The sequence below is a fragment of the Tubulanus polymorphus genome, chromosome 9, assembly GCF_964204645.1.
Source record: "Tubulanus polymorphus chromosome 9, tnTubPoly1.2, whole genome shotgun sequence".
Lineage (NCBI taxonomy): Eukaryota > Metazoa > Nemertea > Palaeonemertea > Tubulaniformes > Tubulanidae > Tubulanus > Tubulanus polymorphus.
This window is the reverse complement of record NC_134033.1, coordinates 7,863,120-7,883,806: the sequence shown is the minus strand read 5'-3', so window position 1 is coordinate 7,883,806 and position 20,687 is coordinate 7,863,120. Positions and strand designations below refer to the sequence as shown.

At 38.2% G+C, this 20,687-nt stretch overlaps 1 protein-coding gene across 3 annotated transcripts in view; it reads left to right on the top strand.

The window, feature by feature from the left end:
* The first annotated feature begins 221 nt into the window (after positions 1-221).
* The window catches only part of LOC141911072 (unhealthy ribosome biogenesis protein 2 homolog), a 129,813-nt gene continuing 109,347 nt past the window's right edge, over positions 222-20,687 (top strand). For 2 of the 3 annotated variants that reach the window (XM_074802036.1, XM_074802034.1), the window contains exons 1-5: positions 222-247; positions 6,508-6,661; positions 7,294-7,405; positions 18,214-18,336; positions 19,439-19,594. In XM_074802036.1, coding sequence (XP_074658137.1) covers positions 232-247; positions 6,508-6,661; positions 7,294-7,405; positions 18,214-18,336; positions 19,439-19,594 — 561 coding nt within the window. In that variant the 5' untranslated portion in view covers positions 222-231. The remainder of the gene's footprint in view (positions 248-6,507; positions 6,662-7,293; positions 7,406-18,213; positions 18,337-19,438; positions 19,595-20,687) is intronic. The other variant, XM_074802035.1, reaches the window with a different exon arrangement.

Sequence of the window (20,687 nt, the reverse complement as noted above, 5' to 3'; positions counted from 1 at the left end):
TAATGCGTGGATATAGGCTTCCATTGGCTTAGCTAAGTCAACCACACTACTGCCGTTCCATTGATGGCAGGTATATTCCCCAAAACTGTCACCAGGACAACGACCATTTAAAATACATAGATTATTGCCTTTACACAAATTGATGAGACTGGCGCGAAATGGACTCCCTGATTTGGATATTGTCGGAGCTACCCATTATAGGCCATGCCGAAACCGATCATCAAAACAAAGATGGCGACTTCCACAGGTAAATATGCAAGTACACGTGAGATTAGGTTTATCAGGGATTTTAGATTAGGCATGTTACCAAAAACGGTTTTATCTTCAACAATTTCGTACCGGGTACTTTGCTTGTTCAATTTTAATTATCGTTCGTAATTAATGATCGGAGGTTTAGATTTTTAACACTTCAAGCCAACGGACCCCGCCGATTACGGCCGTTGGCGTTAAAAAACCCGTAGTCAATCGTCACAGGCACGAGGCACCACAGAGTTGTATCAGAGTTGTAGGTAATTTGAAAACGATAATCTGTTAATCCAATGTCTATAGTATATAATATAATATGTAATAGATGAAATCTAAGTGACGGACGCCTTGTCACAGCTTGATTAAATTTTTCATATTAAGAAATCATAGTGATTCGGGAAAACAACCTCAAGTAGGCCTACCTCAAGTACGGGGTAACGAAAACACTCAAAATATTGTCAGTGAAGGAACACACTTAAATGTTGTTAATGAAACAGGAAAGAGAATCAACTTCAGTATAGGCTATTTCATATTGAAATTGTACTGTAGGGCCTAGTTGGACCCAAAGCATTAAATTAATGAAGAAATTTAATCAATTCTTAGTCAAAACTTGGAAAATTGAAAATTAATGCCAGACTTAAGGGGTGGGAGGAAAGAAGATGAAACTGTAACTCATTATAAGCCCAAATTTCAGAAATGAATCAAACCTCATAATTTTCTTATCTTAGGCTATATTATAAGATCTAATGAAATTTAAATTTTTGATTTTTGCGAGAAAAAAATTTGAAAAATTTCTTATAAATTAGGTCTCGGTACCACTGTCGATCATTCTTTCGATTTAGATAAAGTGTCATTTTTAATGGTTTAAAACTCTTTGTGAAAACATAATGTAACCAATGACATTTCTTTGGTGGAAACTGAGGGGTTTTTGCAATATTGAAGAATTTTGATCTGGTAGTTAATTTAGAAATTAGTTCCATTTGGAAATAAAAGGGAGACGAGAAGATTACAACGCATTTCTTAATTACTGTACCTTCAAATGTACTGTACCTTCTAATACGCATTGAAACGCGCACAAATCGAAAAATTATTTTCTGCTAAAAAAAAATCGAATTAGCAGAAAATCAGAATGTCAGTACAAAAATTGATTTCTCTTGCGAAAAATATACACTTCTTTCTAATCCTCCGGGAATACGGTTCAAAATAATACCGAATTCCTTATTTGGTGAAGAAGGGCCGGACACTAATGTTTTTGCCGACCGCGATGTTGCTGCTGCGAGCGAGCAAGACGTACCGATCCGGCGCCGTACTGGCCGAGAAATTTTATGACTCTAACGCGACTCTCATCGCAGTTTTTAGGGTCATTACTTTTGATTAAAGAAGCATATTTCAGTGCTGCGGTTGGGAATGACTGCTGCGCGCGCGAGAGCGTAATTCTCCGAGATTTGAACCTGCGCGCTGACAAACCGCGTGGCACCGGGCCGCGGCCGCGTTTTGTTATTGAATTCGCCCCTGTTCTGTTGCTAAGGGAATTTCAGCTATTTTCAACTCAATCGATCAACGCGGTTCATTGTTTAACTATTCATCGACCCAATCTTGTTCGAAATTTCATGAAATAAATACATTCTGAAATAACCCGATCCATAAGTTACCGTGTTTTAGTTAGTGGAATGCCGGATTTTAGCGTGACGTAATTCTACTTCCGATTTCCCCATGAACTTCAAACCGGACGTCAAGTGACGTCATTTTTTTCTGACTTTATCAGCTAGTCAGAATCGGTTAAGAAGACACTTCGTAGTATCCACATATACGCGTTTACCAAAGGGACGTCCTCCGGGCGCCTTGGGCGCCCGGCGTCCGTCTATAAAATAACGAGGAGGCTAACGACGCTCACAAACTACTCAACTTCAATCGCTTACTATTTCGTTATTTCTCATCCGATTTTGATAATCCAGGCATGATATGAAAGCTAATAGCTTCCTGCTTCTAACGAAACTAATCCCGTTAACTGCCGATGAATAGTTCGTGAATTACAATCGGAAAATTCGCGTTTGCAAAGCTGGAAGATCGTATGGATTAAAGAAACAACCGCAATATGGGGAAAATATAGAATGTTTTGTGCATTTGAAGCCCTCAATCATCAAAATCGGTGAAGGATTTCGTGTCGAATTCAATGTTTTAAATTTCGAAATCGGCAAAAACCGGCGTCATAGCATTTTCGGTCCAGGCGATTTCGGCCCTAATTTCGCGTTCAAAGACATATAATTCACAAACTATTCATCGAGTAGTTTGTGAGTGTCGTTAGCCCCTTTGTTATATACTATAGACATTGGATTAACTGATTATCGTTTTTACATTACCTACAACTCTGATACAAGCCCCTGTGCGAGGCACTGCCTCTTATATATGGGCTTTGACATTGGATAAATATTCAATAATTTACAAGCGATATGTTATTCCTACTTCGATAATCCGCCATGTTTTACAATGAATTTACCCATGATGCAATGCGCGGGCCTGTCCCTATCGTTTAACCATTGGAAGTGGATATTTTGCTAAATGCGGCATTATTATAGTAAACGCTATACAGTGCTTCACCTAGCAAAAAAAGAGGGCAGTTCGCCCCGCCCCCGAAAATAGCCGCCCTTGTGCCCTTCAGATGTGTCCCATGCTTGACCTTCTGCCCTCATCATTTGCCATAGGTCCACCCTCCAACCCTCGTCAGTTACGAGTAATGAGTCAAGGCTTTCAAAATAAGCCGTCGCATCCGACTGTTAGTATGAATCCTGCTACAGCTATGAAATATCTCATATGATATCAACGATAGTAGCTCATGTGATCAGTGGTTATATTTAAATGTACTGCAGTCATTGTGAATTGTGTGAAAACGTGCCTCAGACGCGTGGCCTAGTTTAAGTTTCCAGGAAATTGGCTGCCTTCCAAACTACTGCCAATCATTCTAGCGACTACCGTTGTAAAGCTGGTAGTGTATATTCGATGGATTGTTTCGTGATGCTCTGGATCTTGTTATCTGGACTATTAGACAAATTTTATATACATTGACAGGCATAGGTGTAAGGATGTACTGTGGTCAAGTGTATCACTCATGGCAAACTTAACAGTTAAACATAGTTTCTAGTCCTCAATCGTAGTAGGGGGTACCGATTCTATGCAATAGGGAACATTGCAGGTTGCCCCTAAAACAGACGTGAGTGCGTTATTTTGTGCCCTTGCTCCAATTGAATCACGTGCAAAAATGCCCTCATTTTAAATCAGCACCCTGCCCTTATTTAATGCTAGATGAAGCACTGCTATATTGCCAATGGCAACATATAATAAGGTATAGTAATAAAATATGACAACAAAATCATTATATTGGGTTTAGCGTAAGGGTTTCAATAGGGCTAGTGTCTAATATCTATTTCAACCTGACTTGAGAGCATTCCGGTATTTAACCAGCTCGCTTACTGGTTATGGTAGTACATACCCGATAAAGGTCTTAATAGGACCAGAAAGGACTGGCAGTCGACTTAAATCATAATTTTTTAATCCATTTGAAACTATTGAAGCCTGCCCAAAAAGTCTTCGCTGAAAGGGGTTAAATGAAGAAAATAGACTCCATGATTTGAAAGTTTAACGATATGCTTCCATGCCTATATACCAAACTTCAGTTGGTAGGCATGGAAACATATTGGTATAGGGTAGGGTAAGGTTAGGCTAAATGTAGTAAAAACTTACGGGTGGTTTCGAGTGGGCCCGGCAGGTGGTCTAATGGAAAGATGTTAGGCTAGCAATCTGCTGGTCCGGGTTTGAATCCCGCTCTATGCTCCTTTTTTTGATGGGTTTCGTCGTCAGACGAACCCATCTATGGCATCGTCGTCATGTCTGTCTGTCTGTCCGTCTGTGGATGTTTCTTTATGACACGATTTAAGCTGTTTGTGTGGACCGACAATTCTGTAATTTCACACAGGTATTCTCTACTTGATGTAGATGGTGCAGCTTGGTTTATTTTTGATTCCGATGGTTATAAGTGCTCTAATTTGGTTAAAAGATAATTAACGTTACTCGCTAGTTCAAGCCGCTGTATAGCGCGTTGCTACGATGACGCTCGATCAACATACTGGTACTCGCTGTGTAATACTAAACACGTATATACCTGTAGATATTGATCGTACTAGCACCGGTTTTAGATAGCGCGCGCGCTGATCCATCTTCACCCGTCAAGGGATTCGAACCCACTACGCTAAAGCTGTTCCCCGAACCCCTTGACCTCACGAGTCGTTGGAGTCATTGCTAGCCGACCAGAATCCGGTCGTACCAATCACAGCGCTTGTAACAAACCGTCAGTAGACTTATGTTGGTTTTCCCGTTAAATTGACCAATCAGCGAACATTTTACCGAACAAGGAAGTATTTTGCAAATCGATATATGACGTCATGCGCAACAGCGCCAGTAATGAAATCACGCTTCGTGAGGCCAGGGGGCTGGTGGAAGCGAGTTTGGGAGTGATACCGGACCCCTGGCAAGCGAGGATGGCGCTGATCGGTCTTAACACTTCTCGGAACTGCTGTGCTAAATGCTGAGAGGCCGAATCTATGCACAATCATTTATTGGGCTCGTCACATTTGATAGTGAATGGATAAATAACCGGTGTCAATGACGGTCGCTACTCCCCATCAGTATAACTCATCAGTATAAGAAATAATTCTTTCGAGTTTTTTTTTTCAATCCCCGAAGTTGTTGTTACTATGTTGACCTCGCCGTTTTATAAGCTTACCGATGATTCTTCTAGTATTTTCAGGGTCACAAGACATGACAAAGTCGCAAAGTTTTGTACAAATTTCACGAAACAAACAATTATTTAGGCGGCACCTGATCTATTGATTAATTATGATAAATAATGTTTATTTCATTAAAAATTTGTTTTATTCAAACACTACTTTCATCGCACGTAGCGTGATCGGTAGGCCCTTCTATTCTACGGTAGGCCATGGACTCTTTCATGTGGTAGGCCTATTACAAATGATACAATCCGCGTGTCCGTGAATAAGTGACACGTGGTGGGGCGGGTTGTGAGGAGCATCGAAACTAATCCGTCACAAATAATATAGATAGAAAACAATACCTTAAGAGGTTAACTTTTATTAACATCATTACCAAATCAAAACCTGCACATCCTATCATAAATAGAAATTCTAAGAATTTATTTCAAAGAATAATAAATTACGTCTAAATATTGGGATTCGAACTCGTAGCATCGATTCAGGTGCCTTTCCCAAAGCGGGTATCCCGCGGGGAAACCCATTACTATTTATATCGAGAATCGCCTTTTTGACAGCGAGTTCGGTGAATGAAACAGAAACAATTACGCAGAAACCCATCATGGAAAGTTTCTTTCTGGTTCTCTAACTCACTCTATTCTCCACACTTTCCTTGAATTTTCTAAGTCACCTCAGTGCGCATGCGCAGCGTCAATAAGCCAATCAGAATGTGCCATTGGCAAAGTAGCGTTAACAGGAATAATGCTGCATTGGCAAAATATCACCTGCCTTAACCATACTATACAGAAAGGCTGGAACGCTCCTATCTCCTTCCGTAATGCTTAAATCTACCCGCATATACCGGACAGCCGAACACTGCCGACGATTGCTGAAGTTCGTTCCGAGGTGTCAATTTAAATTCTGAAATATAAAGAGTGCCCATAATTTCAATTGTAGATGATTTTTAGCCCTCTTGGGACTTGAAGTCCGAGCGGGCTATTGTGTCCACTTTTCATCCGTCATCCGTCCGTCCGTCTGTAGAAGGAATCCAGTTATTTTGGGAAGTTTTGAAGTCGCTTCAATGTAATGTCTTGATATTTGGGTTATACATGTATCTACCCTAGACACATCTTCAGCCCAAAAACTGGCCCTGTCAGAATCTAGATGGCCGAATGGCTACCATTGTTGTTTGCCAAAATAAGCATGAGAAAAATTGGGTCGATCAGACTCAAGATGGAGGCCCAGGACCTTTTTAGTGCCTCAAAATGTCATTTTCTTGACATAATCAGGGATCAGGTCTGGAGAATCAAAATAAATTATTTTTGGTGAAAAGAATTCTGATAGTCTCAGCAGTTTATCAATAATAAATTGTAATGCATTGACATGAATTCGTTTTCCGGGATTTCACTTGCGTTCATCAGAACATTAATTAAATGAAAGTGGATATTTTGCCAATGTGTTTTTGATTTCTTGCTTCTAAAAGAGATATATTATTTTGCAGAGATTTTATCGCATATTGAGAATGGTCCGAATCCATGGAATGATCGGGTTTTATTGGCACGATACGCCTGGTTGACCGAGGATGTTGTGATAACTAATAAACCTCAAATGATACTAAACCTGCTGATTGAACGGCTTGTGTCGCATGATTTACAGTAGGTTCAACAAAATGAATAATCTGCTAATTTGTTGGTGAGGACAATTAATGTCAGGGCCATCCCACGATAATTGTCTGTTCGTATTTTGTCTACTCAACTTCAAGAGTACCAAGTGAAAACTTCATTCCAAGATTCATTGATTTTCTCCATGAAAAGTCCTTGAATTCTGGAATGACGGATCCGTAGGGAGCCTGTATTCGACAAATTCCTGTGTGCAAAAAAAGCTTTTTATCTACCAACCTACCTATCCTGAAACCTTTGGTCAGTGTGTAACTGCAAACATACATGAATTTTAGATTGCTCGCTGGCAGAGATATTTGGTTAAAATCTGCACTGTGTGTTACTTTTTGAAGTCCTCATGGAAACCTCAGCAATATCACAACAATAAACTTCAATCATGATGCTTTGTGACTGTCCTGTTTCAATCAAACATCTTGAGGTTTAGAATATCGTGGTTTATATATTAATTAGCTTCATTTGCTGGATGATATTCGCTATGTTGGTTGCCGTCATTGTGAAATTGAGCCCATCGAGTTTAGTTTTGACGTTGGTTACATGCACTTGTAGTGTAGGTACACTAGTAGTGAACATTGATTAAGAGTGATTCTTTGTCTGGCTTTGCTTTTCAGAAAACTAACAGTAGAAGATACTAAAATGGTATTTGAGACTGTATGTGATATGTTAAATAGTGACCTATGTCTCGCTGATGACATGCTCATTCTACCAATTCGTTTTAGTAATGTAAGTATTATCATTCCACTTCAGTTCACCACAACCTATGCCAAATCTTGTTGTCCATTCCTTTTCCAGATGCCACTATGAGATATCATATATCATTATATAGATAGTATTCCATAGTATATTGTTGCCAATATGGAATATCTCAAAGTTCTAGTGCTACCAGTTTGTTTGATGTGCAAATTATTGAGCTAGCGCCCTTTGGATTTTATTTGTAGCCCCTAAAAGGCAATTGCCATCTGTACGTGGAGGGAGCAAGTAATTTTAAAGAAAGATGCTTAAATTGTCTTGATATGTAGTTTTATAGCCTTTATGTTTCGATGCTATGGGGTCGTCATTATACTGAGTTCACACACATACGAGTAACTAGCAGTTGAACACAACTATTTTGAAGTGAGTCATGTCTGTGAGCGAAATAGTTGCTCGGTTTTCCTCGATACAACTTAACTCTCAACTAGTTGAGTGAAATAGAACTTGTTCTAGTTCTTTTGACTTAGTCGAGTAGTGTAGCCAAACAACGTGCGGAATGTTCGCGCGCATTTTGATAGTTTTGATGTAAAGCACTTGCCAAGAATGTAGAACGGCCACCGTGCGCCGTAGGTCCAAGAACTGAAAAACTATCGCAAGCACCTCTTCTAATGACACAACACAACAGAAAAAAATATACCGGTATTATACAAGGGTTATTTATTACTAAGATGAACTATGAAATAAGAAGTGAAATGAGTCAATAAAATATCTAATTACTAGCTAAAACACATGTCTGACTCAACCTTTATTTAAATGTCTTATGGACAAAAATACCCAACTGTAAAATGCCTTATGGACAAAAGAATACTCAATCTATTAAATTCGTTATTATTGTGTAAGAGAAAGATACTTAGGTCTCCGGCTGGACTGCGATTGCTTGACTCGCTGTTGATGGAATTCCGCAAGAATAGTTCTGACGCAACTAATTGTAAAACTCTACGAATAATTGAACGGAACCAATAGTTCAAACATGACGAACAGTTTAGTGCAACACCAATAGTTTCAATATGACGAATAGTCTAACACAACACCAATAGTTTTCATATGGCAAAAAGTCTGAACGGACGAAAAGGTTTCAGCGTGACGATGATCAATTTGATATGTACATGACGAATTAACAACTGCTTCACGCATCTCTGCCATAATCTGCAACCACGGTCATGATAAGTATCCAATGTAACGGAAGGTCCCACGCTAATCTAGCTCCACGCAAAATGCGGAGTTCACTGATGACTTCGATTTAATTGATATTTGAAAAAGTAAATCGCAAAGTATCGCAAATAGGAATGATAAGATAATGCAAATAGCAGTGGAAACATCACTGTCTTAAAACTACGAAATTGTACTTTCCATAATATTCTTAGTATACCGAGCATTAATCCAACTTTGGGGTAGTATAATATGTAGTCTGAAAAATATAGTCTAAATAGACGCTAACAAGTAATGTGACTTGACACTAATAAAAATCTATTTACCCTTGGCTAGGGAAAATAACAGCTAGTTGATACAGCTGCAAAATTTAGTATAAATATGGTTTACCGTGTTGGTAAAAACCAAAAGTCGAGTAGACTTTTCCTGTGCAGCGACTAACCAGCTCAGTCAACCCCCCAAAAACTCAACCCTGGTAATTTGTTTCCCAAGATCCTTCAGTAGAAAATAGTGCCAGGTCACGAAGTATGTATGTCCAGAAATATTCTTAAAAGCAAGGTCAAATTAACCCTCAATACCCTATAAAGAATCCCCACATTGTTATCGACACAAATTTGAGCCATCACAAGATATGAATCTAAAAGTAAGACTTAACTAAAATAATTAAGGTTAAAATTACCAGAAAGAAGCCATACTCTAAGATTTGGAGATGGTGTGTCTACGTGTTGCAAATGGTAAAAAACTAACTCCGTCGACAGGGAAAGGCCAGGTCAAAAGGACAAAAGTTGAGAATGAGTACACACAGTCTGAAACAAGCTAAAGTAGAAAAACAAGCCGATAATTTCGGAAAAAATAAATCTATTACAATTTGTAACATCCCATCACCTAAACTACCCTAAACTACTGAATTAAATATATACACTTAGGTTTAATAATTGAAATTTTTACTCAGGGTCACATTGATATGTTTTGATATAATAGTGTGCATTGTATTCAAATCAATGAATTTTGTATGCAAGTGTAACTAGGCCCACCTTTGTAGTTCAACTTTAAAGGGTACATTTTTATGCCCCTAGCTCAACTTAAGTTGAGAGGGTGCATGTAGATTACTGAATACGCTGCCGCCGCCGCAAGTGATGTTAACAGCCTAGAGGCCACTATTGTTGACCGATTGTTTTCAAATTTGGTACACAAGTGGGGTATCACTTGGGTCAGAACCCTTTTTTTTAGGACGACGGTACGTATTACACGTCATCCTATTGTAATCGTGGAATCCGTCTCGTCAAACGATTATGTCCGCGTCTGAAACTTTCACAGTCACCTAAATATGAATCATAGAAGGTTGAGTTCGTATATGGTGAATTTTTGTTACTTGGTTAATTAGATATTGCCAAAATAAAAAAATTCAGACTCAAAAGTAGCGCTGCCCCTGTCTAGAAGTAAACCTGTATTAGTCTGCGCTTAAGATAGTGTCACGTATACATTTTTGAAATAGCACTTTACATAGGCCTATTCTATGATTTAGTTGTATATTTCCATATATAGATATCAGGAAAATTATTTTGTCGTTTATTGCCCGAAAGTTCATTATTTTCTTGGTGTGTGTGTCAGCGGATTAATTGAATGTTTACACATTGGTGAGTACACATGCTACATCAATTCAACATTAGCTGCTGTGTTGAATCGATACTCAGCGTTCACATGCGGTGTAAAAGTCTAGTACATGCACAGTATAGTTTTTACAGATCGCAGTACGTCAAGCAATGTCGAAGACTCGCGCTCGTATTGTCAAAAAGGTCTTGAATTAGCAGAAGAAATATTATTCAAGACTTCTACCAAAAAAATTATCCAATTGTGAAACCATTAAAAACCTTGAAGTCGGTAAACTTAATTTCGTCAGTAACTAGTTTAACTTCGACTGTAGCCGGTTTAGTTTCACGTTCAGATATTTTCACAAATATCCCATCAGATTATAAAAGCTTTAACCACCAATGATTTGGTAACTAACTTGTCAGTAACCGGCCTACGCCCTCATCGTAGTTTTGTATCACTCTCCTGAATCTATCAAACATTTGTCAAGTCAAAGATTCCCATAATCAATCTTTCTAATATTCAAGAATTCTAATGAAATTGCTGGTAAATATTAATTTTGTTCCACTTGGTTGATTGTTAGACTAGCTCCAGGCCCTAAGGGTACAGCTAGCAGTTGGCCTTTGGTTCAGTCTGTGAACAGCTTCAAAACAACCGTGTTAACACATGATAATCCCAGTTGGTCTGGTGCGATCGGTAATCAGGTGAACCGTAAAAGCGTTCAGTGCCCGTTTTAATTATCGCGTAAAAGTATCGCATTTCAATGCATATTCATTGCAACACTGATTTTGTATCTACATTTGTACTACAATGAGTGTGTATGTATTTTATCGATCGGTTGCAGATATGCGCGCGGCAACAGTAGTAATGTACATAGGCCTACTTACTGTTGCCGCACGTGTGTGGTAAACGCCTTCAGATATTATACACTACTGGGTGATGATTTTTAGAGAGCATTCTTCAGCGCATTTTAACTGCAATAATTCAGGGCTCGACCCGTAATGCATGAGATGCTGAATGACATCGAATGAGGATGTACCACATCGGAACTAGCCATTACCTTCCAAAATATAATAGTTGTTCATTGGTTCAAGATCGCTGTAAGTGTTCGGAAAACGCTTTTAATTTCTAAAATTTTTAATTTTATCTAATTGTAATTGTATCTAAGGCAATATCAATCCATACCGAAGAAAAAGAAGGAAAAATTAGGTCGATTGGACTCAAGATGGCTGTCCTGTGACCTTTTATGTGCCAAAAAATGTCAATTTTGGCCTGAATTCTGAGTCCTGTAGCTTCCTAATGGTTTGCCATTTTTCATTGCAATTTGTGATGGGTATTCTTTGGAAAGGAATCTCTGATAAGCGAGACAAGTATATTTGATCAGGCAATTATGACGCAATTGGCGGCCATCTTGGTGTCATCAGTACTCATTCGTAGATGGAAAAAAGTTTTTCCTCATTATATTGATACTTTAGCAAATTTTGTAACCACGATCGATTGGAAATTTGTAGCTCATGACATGATCTATGATCGTTGTGAGTTTCAAGGTCATTGGTTTTTGTATATGGCCACCAGGGTGGCGTTGAACAATGCAATAACTTAGTATTTCTATATTATATTCATACCTATGCATATTTTGTTACCACAATCGATTGGAAAGTTATGCTCATGGCATGTACTATGATTATGGTGAGTTTCAAGGTCATTGGGCTTTGCATATGGTCACCAGGGGGCATTGAATAGTAGAATAACTTAGTATTTCTATATCATATTGGTAACTAGGCATATTTTGTTACCACAATCAATTTCAAAAGTGTAACTGCTGACATGTTCTATGATTGGTACGAGTTTCAAGGTCATTTGATCTTTTCAAGGTCATTGGATTGGGCGTTGAATATTGAAATTATTAGATTGTTAGGCATCTGAAACCACTTCCCAAGTGGGCATGGTGTCCCTGGACCCCTAGTTGTATACGGTCACCAGGGGGCGTTGAATATTGATATTGTTAGATTGTTGAGCATTTGAAACCACCCTGCCCTGCCCGTCTCATGTTCACTTACGAGGCGGTAGCAGCCCTGTATGCACTCGGCAGATGAATTCGCTTTGTAATGCGCACCGGGTCCCGCGAAATATAACTTTTATCATCTTTTCCATGCATGAACTCCACAACAGTGATTAAATTTACATGTTGATTGTCATAAATTGCAATATTGCGATGTTGATTTGCCGCTGCTATAGTTTTTTAGTCCACTTAAGACTTTAGTCCCAGCGGGCTATTGCGTTCACTTTACGTCTGTCCGTAGACAGAATCCAGTGATTTTGGGGAATTTTGAAGATGCTTAAAAGTAATGTCTTGATATTTGGTTGATACATGTATCTACCCAAGATATCTTCAGCCCAAAAACTGGCCCTGTCATATTCAAGGTGGCCGACTGGAAGCCATTGTTGTTCGCCAAATTCTGCACTTTTTACACATTTTTGAAATGGTGGTAAAATTTTTTGTCTCGATAGGAGACTAAGAAAAATTGATACGCTGGCCCGTGTATTCAGCGCACGCTGAGCGCAGTGGTGTGACCTCTATTGGCATTGATTTCTTTTATTTTTAACACACGGGGAAATCCCTGGATATTAATAGGCCCTACCACCGGCAGTTCAGTGCGAGCTCCCGCTCGCTCGAAACTATACAATTATTGACCTTTACTAAGTAACTATGAGAATGTGTTTATGCAATTTATTGATGCACCAGTAATAAAATTGAGCATGTGAACCTGACAGCCTTACAAAGCCAGATAAGTAAATATACTCCCGATCATTTTTTTAAGCATGGCAGAATTTTTTTAAGCATGGCATATCTTTTATTGCGTAGCGGTGAAGTGCCATAGCATGGCGGGCCGCTGTTTTAAAACCCCTCTGCGAGAACACTGGAACATTTTCCGGCAGATGTAAAACATTAACCACTTTATACCTTACCACAGTATAATCTACCAATGCCTCAAGGCTATCCGTTTTAGACCCTGATTATAAGGTTTTCTGCTGCTTCGCAGAAACCGTATTGTAATTCTCGTGATTATTACCTTTTCCACTTTCCAGACAAATGTTTTTCATAAAATGTATCTCCTCTCAGATTCAACTACTAACAGCTTATACACGTAATTTTCAATTCTGACAGAAATGTAACTCTGCGTCTGACCATTTCGAATTTAGTAATTTATATAGTAATTTATTATGAATTAAATCCGAATTATTACCGGGTCTCAACAGCGACAAGGATAACGCAAATCAATTACGTTGGCTACATTTTTGCGGAAGATTTCTGGCTCAAATCAACGTAATATGGACAGAAATGGTAGGGATTTTCATATGGAATTTTACTTCCGCGTTCATTGGATGACTCGGATCGATGACAACGACTGCAGAGTTTATGTAATTTAAGGTGAGAATCCATTAACCAGGGAATGTAAGACATGATTTCTTGGTCTAACTGCAGTTAAGGTCACCTTTCTACTGGGTGGTGCTATGATATGAGTACATATGGTAGCAAATGAGTACTCAGCGAAGTAATGATCATTGTTGGCTACCTACTTAATGCCTAGCTTTTTTGGGGGATACGCCTAGAATAGATTAAGGCCCTTAATGTAGTGTGTAGAGCCAGTGGAAAGCCGAAGTAATTAGTAAGGGGCTGGTTTACATTCATGTATATGACTATTTATTTCGATTACTTTCTTTCCAGCTATTATTCGTGGAATGAACTGGTCACTACGTTCTTCATGGGCAATTCAATTCAATTGATAATTCATGGGCATCAAGAGTCCTACGACATACCCTTGATATGAAGCTTTTTAAAGTTTATCAGAGAGTTATTTTGGAGTAAACCGAATAGCCTTTGAAATACCAATTCCACATGGCTTAACGGTCGGTGTCTATGCTCTGCGAGACAGTAGTAATAGATGTTTCATGACAAATGCACGATTTAAATTGGTCTATTATCTATTTAGAAATCTATTATACTTTCTTTCACTCTTCTATTATATTACATAACTGAGTAATTCTTACATTTGATTGCTTGATTGCAGGTGGAAAGAGGTCAGATGGCATGAAAATCGACGGTGGCTGACTAATTGGCGCGAGTAGATAAAGCGTTGATGTTTCAAAAGGTGTAGCCAAAATGCTTGTATCATCAGGGGTAGACTAAATATCCGAAGATAAATGAAAACTTCACCTTGTTGATCGTCAGTTGATTTTGCTGTAATTATTTCGCCTGGATAAATCAACAAACACATCATACATTTCAAAATCTGTGTTCACTAGAATTTCTTTCAATAAAATGAAAATTTATTTGACTTAGTTTTTATGTATTCAAGATTGAATTTGAATTGATCTTAAAACCAGAGCAGAAAGCATTCAGCAATTTAGAAAATCCTAGACTCATAATCAAATTCTATGAAGTCAGTTAAGGTCTTTTGGACGAATCAAGTTGAGGGCTCAGGTACCTGAAATTCAATTCCTCAATGTCCCTGTAATGCTGAGTACGATGGAGTTTACACACTGAAAAACATTGGGCTGTGTAAGTGATTTAGGTGAGCAATGTAATGACCATGCGAAACAAGTTAGACTGCATTGCTTCGATGCTTTGACAAACTGACTCCTAAGCAAGATGACCTACCAAATCAAATGGAAAATATAGCTGTAAAGCAGCAATAATGGGTTTTCTGACATTTTACATACGTGTGACCTGAAGGGATTCATTGCTTGGGATTCCATCAGTTATTGATTTATAATGATATTGATAATAGTGCTTTACATATAATTAACAGAGATATATTCTTATCTCTGTTTAATGTCAACTCATCAGAATAAGATTGTGTTCTTGATAGAACAAATCAAGATCTTTAATGATGTGATATTATCAAAATGCTTCACGAATGCATGTTGAAATCAATTAGCATTTATTGAGTACAGGTGGTTTAATAAAGTTTCAAAGCTGGATCACATCAAAAACATGGTATAAGAAAGTATACACATAAGTGCCATATGTCAACGGGTACGATTAGTTCACGCAACTCCCAACGGAACTATGAAAGCCCCAAACAATTAGGCACATCACTACTTTTTATGTGGTAGTCCTTGTGGATCCACATATCCCGGATATTTGACGCGCTCCTTCAAAATAGTCATATGTAAACTGATAACAATTATTTTGGTGAATTCTTTGTGTGCTTCCCAGAGCGAAATTTAAACCAGCAAGGCAGAAACCCATTTTCGCTGCTTTGCAGCAGTATTTTGTATTAGTTAACCTCTTCGCAATGACCTTCTCTCACCATGCGCGACGTATATTTACGTCGCAAATATATTCATTTACTACAATTGCTGGTGTCAGGAGTCACTACACCGCTGGTGTACAGAGGTACTAAATGATCGTCTGCTTCAATTTAGTTACAATCTTTACTCATAGATGGCGAATCAGTGCCTCAAATACTGAACTGAATCAAATTGAATTTATGCTTGAGTGACAACATGCACCACTTTGAGTGCGAAACAAGAAGGCACATGCATGAGTTTTTTTGTCTGTATTATAAAATGTTATCCTGGTCCAGATTTAGTAGACAGTCAATCACTACACGATAAGAATACAAAAAAAGTGCTGGAAATGGATCATTACAAGTTATTCGATCAAAATCCATTAATCGATCCACAAATTGATAAAAATCGATAAATAATTATTGGTGATCAATTTCTGATTTAATCATTTTGATTCTAAACAATGCCATCTGATAGCTGAGGACCTTAGCTTTACAAATATATATGGTTTGTAGGGGACATTATTAGTATTTTCTGAGATCTAAATAAAAACACGAAAATATGTTAAAGTATGGGAAAATGCTCTGGTGAGGGGAGGTAGCGAAGAGGTTAATTGCGGCACAGTGATGAGCGTTCGCATTGAAAACAGTCACGAACAGTCGCGTAGGCAATATCGCCTAATTACTTTCGCATTCACTGCTTGTATGTATCAGTTATAGATAATATGTGCCATGGTGTAGGTCGCGCATCACAACGATTTTTTCTGTGAGTGCAAAAGCTATCGTATCGTAAAATTATTAAAAACCATATCAGTCGATAAACTTTATTTCGTCAGTAACGGGCACTGGCACTAACGGGAACTTGAGAGCTTCTGTCCTGATTGGTCTGTATGATAATGAAATACCTCCGATGACAGTAATTTCTACTGGTTCCTACTGGTTTGCCATTTCTCATTGCAATTTGTGATGGGTATTCTTTGGAAAGGGATGTTTTATACCTGAGACAGGTATTTTTCATCAGCCAATTGGTGGCCATCTTGGTGTCACCAGTACTCATTCGTAAGTGGGAAAAAGTTTTTTTACATTATATTGATACCTAAACATATTTTACTACCACAATCAATTAGAAAGTTGTAACTCATAACGTGTTCTATGATTGTGGTGAGTTTCAAGGTAATTGGATTTTGTATATGGCCACCAGGGGGCGTTGAATAATACAATATCTTAGCATTTCTTTTTTCTTTTTATATTTGTACCTATGCATATTTTGTAACCACAATCAATTGGAAAATTGTAGCTCATGACATCATCTATGATTGTTGTCAGTTTTAAGGACATAAATTATTCTATATGGTTACCAGGGGGCGTTGAATGGTAGAATAACTTAGTATTTCCTTATTATATTGGTATTTAGGCATATTTTGTTACCATGATCAATTGCAAAGTTGTAGTTGACATGTTCTATGATTGTGGTGAGTTTCGAGGTCATTGGGTTTTGAATATGGTCACCAGGGGCGATGAATAGTAGAATAGCTTATTATTTCCATATTAAATTGGTAACGAGGCATATTTTGTTATCTCAATCAATTACAAAATCGTAGCTGCTGACATGTTCTATGATTGTGGTGAGTTTCAAGGTCATTGGTTTTTTCGTATATGGTCACCAGGGGGCGTTGAATATAGAAATTGTTAGATTGTTGAGCATTTGGAACCACTTCCCAAGTAAGCATGGTGTCCCTGGATCCCTAGTTTTTACCAAGTTCACTGAATACCGACTCATGACATTCGGGAATTTTAGGATTTTTACACTAGGAATCATTAAATTTGTAATGAAATTTCACTGACACAGTCGGTTTTCCTAGTCAACCGGTACTGAGTAGGGAGGAGTCTACTGTCCATTATTTCGTGGGTTGCCTTAATTTGTTTCCTAATTGCTCATGTTACCTGCCTCTCAATATTTACTTGACTTTGACAATGATCGTTGTGATCTGTGGGCTGGCTAAAAAAACAAACAGATCACACTTCTACCAGGCAATCTGACTGGAACTGCTTTGTTCATCATCATCACTTACATCAGCAAGCGCCGCTGCGCCAAGATGTTGTATACTTTTTATCTCCACTGCTCACGATCTATAGTAATTTGTTTTAGGATTTCAATATATGATGTTCTATATTTGAGGTTTATGCCAATCATAAAAAGATCTCGTGTAATCAGGAACTGCTTTGTTACAACTTTCCAAATATCAAATGTGTTTCTCGCTGGGTGACTTGGTGGATCTCTTTTATGATAAACAAAGATTATATGGAAAATATTTCTTCAGATTCAGACCTTCTAAAGAAACAATACATTTTCAAATTATGTCATAAACAAATAAAGGTTGCTCGAGGATATTCGTTGAATGGTATTAAGACCTGAAGCCGCCCGCATCCTGAATCCTTTTTTGTCTGCTACACAAAAACAGTTGCAGATTCAAACCTATTAGCTGAGGATAAATGAGACATTGAAGATGTCAAAATTCCTAACCAGTAGTTAAGAACTTATCCACCTAGTTAACTTAACCTACATTCAACCAACTGGCTTCAGAATTGTAGCATGTATAATGATTGTGGTCAGTTTCAATATCATCGGTGTCTGTATTTGTTCACCAGGGAACAAATATTGAGATTTTCAGATTTAAAAGCATTTCATCAAGTAGGCATGGTATAACCTGGACCCCTTTGTAACATCAAGATTTTGTTTTTCAGTTTCTTATATCACAAATGAGACATTTTATGGTATGGAATCGAAGTGTGGCTTTTCGCTGTGTTTGTGCAATTTTCCGTTCAAAATCACTTCAAGTTTTATTTAATGTTCACATCAACAGATTGGTATGTATTAGGTTATGTGTGAATGCATCAAGTGTTGGCCCTTTCTCATAAGATGATTAAGTTGTCAATTATTTTCAGATTTTTCATTAGACATTTGAATCTATTATTGGAGTAAAAGTGTTGAATCTAGGGCGTGAGATCCATCTATGGGATTTTCATGTATTTGGGTTTGCATGCATCTGGGATGACGAGAACTTTTTTGCCCCTTGGCTGTAGGCTGCGGGGGGTATAATTCTCGCATGTGGGCATTCGGTAGGAGGAGGATGAACCGTTAGTGTTTTTGATATATAGACCTATTGTTATCCAAGATGGTGGCCACAGTCATCGAAACTTTTTTTTGGTGAGATGAAACCTAGTGTCAGGAAAATGTAGCCTATTACAATTTTGCATTCTCTACATGACTCACACATTCATTGCATATGTCTGGTTAGATAATGAAATACCTGTTTGGGAGAAGTTTTTACCCATTGGCAAGGGGTATCGTCATCCCCTGTGACTGCCCAGAATGAGAAATGTCTGGTGGTCTGGTCCTGTTCCCACTCCATAGTTTTTGGCTGATTGTATTTGACCTGGGAATGGAAGTGTGATGAGCCCTATTTCAAGGTCACCACCAAGTCCATATTTGAGTTTAAATTAGGCGTTTACACCTTGTTCTCACAATATAGTCTATAAATATCACACTACTTCTTGTCAGTTAAATCTGCAGATAGACTTGTTGTTGGCAACCAATCTAATTGGCTGCTTCAATTCAGTAATATACTATTGGTAAAAAGCATGAGACAATTCAATTCTTTATCGACACAAATTGAAAATTTCCCATATAAATGAGAAATTTCTAATTGGTCAATAATGCGATGAAATCAGGCTGAACCAATTATAACCAGGGCATCCTAATGAGAAATTTGTTGACTTTGTAAGTCATCGAAGTTGACCATCAAGGCCATATGCGAGAGGTATGCATTTGTAAATCTAATCACTGTTTTTAAAAGGAATATTGTTTGCGTTGGTCTAAGTGCTTTTTGAAATGACTCTGGTCAAATGACGAAGTCATGCCATGGAGTTGTGCTGGTATGTAATTAACAAAAGATTAATTGTTTTACAGATAGAGATGTTTTCATTAATGATCACGCATTACGTGAATCAGTTAAACAAATACAACAATGATGATGACTCATCAGTACGAGAATCATTACCTGTACTGGAAGTAATTGCTAATCAGTTTAACCAGCTACAAAAGAAAAAATCGCAACGAGTTGAAGTAAGTGGATCTAGCAGTCAGCAAATGTTATTTAACAAGTTGTGCTGGTGCTGTTATGTATGACTTCTTTCGAAATAAAGTAGAATTGGTACATTAAATCGAGAACAACCTGGAACAACCAAAGACAAAAATCCTTGTGAAGAACTACTAAAAATTTTACGAATTCATTTTGAAGGACGAGGCTTTGAGCATCTATTTCACCACTTAAAACACCATCAACTTACCTCAAATTGATTGTTCTGTAATCAGATGGAAGTTAACTATTGTTTGGGTATAAACACGCACCAAGCCCTTTAAGAGAAGCGTCCGTATGAAGCTCAAACGAAAGTTTATAATCAGCGTAAGCCAAAACTGGAGGCTCAGAAAGTGCTGACTTGTTGGTCAAAAGCCTGCTGTTGGCCTGTTCCAAGGAATCTTATCGTTCCTACGAGATTTAGATAACCCCTTCAAAAGATCATTTAGAGGTTTTGCAATAGCTGAAAAACCCTTCACAGCCGCTGACATGATGTGTCCCACGTTCAAAACTTTCTCACGAAAAAAAGTACACTTTGCAGGCTTTAACTTGAGCCTGGCCTATTGAAGCTTCCTAAACACGTCAGACAGACGCACGATATGCTCATCAATGGTGTCACTAAAAACAATTATATCGTCAATATAAACAAGATATTCTTGGGGGTTTAATTTGCCTAAACAATTCTACATAAGACTTGGAACGTGGCTGGTGCTCCCGTTTACCCAAAAGGCATTACATTGTATTCAAAGAATCCGAACCCCGGACCAAGAGTAAAAGCTGTACGTTCACGATGCTCCGGTCCCATGCTTACTTGCGAATAACCGCTCTTGAGATCAAGGCTTGAGAAGTAAGTGGAACCAGCTAGTGCACCCAGCTGCGCGTCGATCCTAGGGAGGCTATACCTGTCAGGAATGTTTCTCTTGTTCAACTGACAGTAGTCTATACAGAACCTAAGTTCTCCGGTTTTCTTCCGAACAAGAACTATAGGAGATGCAAACGCACTGTTGGACGTTGTATCACACCTGCTTCCAACATCATGCGTAGAGGTTCCCTAACTTCATTAACCTCTGATGGACAGGA